The sequence below is a fragment of the Leucopleurus acutus genome (assembly GCF_964270905.1).
Source record: "Leucopleurus acutus genome assembly, chromosome: 17".
Lineage (NCBI taxonomy): Eukaryota > Metazoa > Chordata > Mammalia > Artiodactyla > Delphinidae > Leucopleurus > Leucopleurus acutus.
Genome location: NC_139159.1, coordinates 52,496,508 through 52,499,953, shown reverse-complemented (window position 1 = coordinate 52,499,953; position 3,446 = coordinate 52,496,508). Strand labels below are relative to the sequence as shown.

Sequence of the window (3,446 nt, the reverse complement as noted above, 5' to 3'; positions counted from 1 at the left end):
GGATAGACATTCCCATTCCATTAGACAATTTTTTATACATCTCTTCAAAGGTAATCTAAACTATTTCTATTATGTGCTTCAAAAATTTTCCACACTCTACCCATTACCTAATCCCAAAGCCACTTCCACATTTTAAATTATTTCCAACAGCAGTACCAAAGTCTCAGTACCAAAGTCTGTATTAGTGTCCCATTGACAAAATACCAACAACTAGGCAACAATGGAGGCAGAGATTGGAGTGATAACGTCTACAAGCCAAGGAATATGAAGAATGACAGCAACCACTGGAAGCTAGAAGAAGCTAGGAAGCGTTCTTCTGTAAGGGCTTCAGACAGAGCACAGCCCTGTGGACACCTTTATTTTGGATTCTAGCCTCCAAAACTGTGAGAGAATAAATTTCTATTGTTAAGCCACCCAGTTTGGTACTTGTTACAGCAAAGTAATATACTGTTTAATCTTGCTTTTTCTTTTATTCTTTTTTATATTCAGTGCATTTATGTTCTTTTTTTTTTTATTGAGAATATTTTCTTTTTATTATACAGGTTTCATATACATAACAATTATTTAGGGAACATTTACAGGCAAGGAGCTCAATTCCAAAACTCCGTTTTCACCCACACCCACTGTACTTCACACTCATCTTGGGGGTCAGCCCAACAGGAATAAGACAAAGTTATTGCTTTGTGAACAGAAAGCTTCAATTAAATTAGAGTCTTCCAGAGTCGAGAACAGCACTCAGGATCCTCTCGACTCTTAATACCCTGTGTACATATGAATAAAGCCTAAAGATGCGTCTTAGATTACCCCGTCACCTTTAAAAGCTAATATTAAAGTTGAATCCCATTTCTCAAAAAGTCATAAGAAGTGCACCCGTATTTACAGACCCCATTAAATTATGCATAAATAAAATCTGTACACTCAACGCAGCTTCTCAAAATACAGAATTCTCCTCTGGGACTTGGGATGAGAGACAGCAAAAAAAAAAAATGCTTCATGCCCACCCCTTTTCAAGTTTTCTTGAAACACCAAGATGTGAAATAAATACGCAAAATAAAGCTTCCGTACCTTAAAGGAACATGTCTTTTCCAAGAGTCTCCTCCTATTTGAAGAGTTAACTTTCAAAGTTTTGTTTTGTTTTTTTCTTGAAAAGAAAAACATAAAATCATCAGCAGGCTTTGCTTCTACAAGTTTCGTAAAACCCGAAGGGTCCCTGTGAACAAGGGATTTAAAGTGTGTCAAATACCAACCTATTAACCAGTTCTTAAGCGGATAGAATCCTTGCCTCCCGCGGTATGTAGGATGAGACTGAAGAGGCTACATAAATACTTTTACCTTAACACTGAAAGTTATAGTGGATCTGAATCACATCAATTTGACATTTCAACAGCTATGTGTGTGTGGGTTTTTGTTAGCCCAGGGAATTTATTTAAAAGGTTCCAAAACTTGTAGCACCACTTTCAGAGAAAGGAAGAATGGGGTTCCAAAAACTAAAGTATCAGCTTAATGGGTAAAGAACCAGCACCTGTCACCTCCCGATAGCGCGTCCAGAGTTCAGGAGACACTTCAGCACCCCTTAAATACTAAGGAATCCAGGAGGGCACGTGAAGATCTGGAAATCCGACGGAGGCCCTTTTCGTGAGAAGGTGGATAACAAACTCTGTCCCCCAGGCAAGCGGGGTTCCCAGTTTGTCCTGGTCGAGACCGGTTTTGAAGTCCTTTTCCTTCCAGACTCTTCGGCCCTTTGTTCACCCCTGTTTTACTTCCTGTGCTTCTCCATCTTTTCCAGGGTTTTGCTAGAATCGGCGGGACTCTGGTCTCCGGGGTTCATGTAGGATTTGTCTATGACCATCAGGGCTTCTTTTATGTAGTTCTGCATGGCAGACACAGCAGCTCAGATGGCCTGGCTGCCAACCCCGTGGGTAATCAGGTATGCAGCCAGCAGCATATTCTTCCTAGTTGCCATCTCATTGCGTCCTCCGAGATGAGGCCTGGTTAAATACTCGGCCACGGATTTACTAGGAAATTCTGCTTCACAGACATAGGCAAAGTCCCGAGCCAAATGAACAGCCTCACCTTCTACTAAAGGTGTCAGGAGGGTGACGTGGGCAGCTTTCCGTCTCCCTGCTGGAAGATTCAACCCAATCTTGTCCAACTTCGCCCGCAAGGATCGGCCACCATTTTTAGATTTGGCTCTTCTGAGGACACCTCCCAGTAATGAAGCATTTAAGCACTCAGGCGGGGACAGTCGCCTCTGGACTTCGGCCACTGTCACTTTGTATTTAGATGTAGAGCTGAGGAGGGACAATCTTCCAGGGACCGAGCAGAAGACCTCGCTGGGATTCATCACAGCCTCCACCAGCTCCTTCTGACAAGGGAGACTCAAGGGGTTCTTCGTCATTGAAATAGGACCTTTGCGAATAACCGTCTGATCATGCAGAAGTAGGTGCTGGTCGTCGACATTCTGCACCTCTTCCATCTGGTGCGCCATGTCGTGGAGCCCCAGGTTCTCGGCCAGGCCCACGGCGTCCAGAGCGTGCGAGTGGGGCAGCAGCAGGTCCGAGCGGCGGTAGGCGTCCCTGCGGGCGCTCACGGCACCGAAGTCCAGCCCGGAGAGGTGGGGCAACAAGCCGGCCGGGCGCGCGTGGTGCGAGGGCAGCCCAGCCCCCTCCTGGCTCTGGCGGCCCGGCCAGGCCTGCTGCTGGCTGCCGGTGGGCGCCGGCTGGTGCAGGGGGTTGATGGCGGCGGCGTACGCTTCTCCCAGATGCGAGTAGGGGTCGGCTGCCTGCGAGTAAGCCAGCTGCTGGTAGGGAGGCGGAAAGTAGGGTGGTGGCTGGTATTCGGCGACTCCAGCATGGGAGAGGGGCGGCGCGGGGCTGTAGAGATGCTGCCCGGCGGAGGAGAGGTGAGGCAGGCGCGGGTTCCCATTGCTGCTCGCGTCGTGGCGATCCTGGAGGAACGTGCCCTCCGGGCCCCGCGGCGAAGGTCTGACGCCCGAGGTATTCTGCGGCTCCAAATCCGAATGCCAGGCCTTGGGCCGGAAGAAGCTGGGGCAGGGGTCCGGGGAGAAAGCCTGCAGGCAGCGCAGAGCGCGGTCGCTCACGAGCCGGCACGTGCTGGCGTCGTCGGCCCAAAGCGGGGAAGCGGTGGGCGCGAATAATGCGCGCTGCGCAGGAAGTGCGCCGTTTCCCCGCCCCCAGTGCATTTATGTTCTTCAGCTACTTCTCTTTTTCTCTTCAACTTTGGAAAGCCGTTAAGTTGATGATTTTTTTAGTCTTTCTTTCTCCATTTCCTAATTGCCAGTGTATAGTAGTATATTCCCAGCTTGGCATTTGTACCTATTCCTTTCCTAACACTTATTCTTACTTGTGCCAAATCTCCCTAACAGGAAAATCCTTTGTATGTTCTGCTACTGGCTCAGCTGTGCTGAAGACAGACATGGTTCACAT

The 3,446-nt window shown here is 48.3% G+C and overlaps 1 protein-coding gene across 1 annotated transcript; it reads right to left on the bottom strand.

The window, feature by feature from the left end:
• Window positions 1-1,756: 1,756 nt before the first annotated feature.
• LOC309974174 (transcription factor AP-2 gamma-like) lies at window positions 1,757-3,202 on the bottom strand (the record flags this gene model as incomplete). The annotated part of the gene is given in 2 exon segments (XM_082858634.1): window positions 1,757-1,891; window positions 1,895-3,202. Coding segments are annotated over 2 exon segments (1,443 nt in total).
• Between the last annotated feature and the right edge of the window lie 244 nt (window positions 3,203-3,446).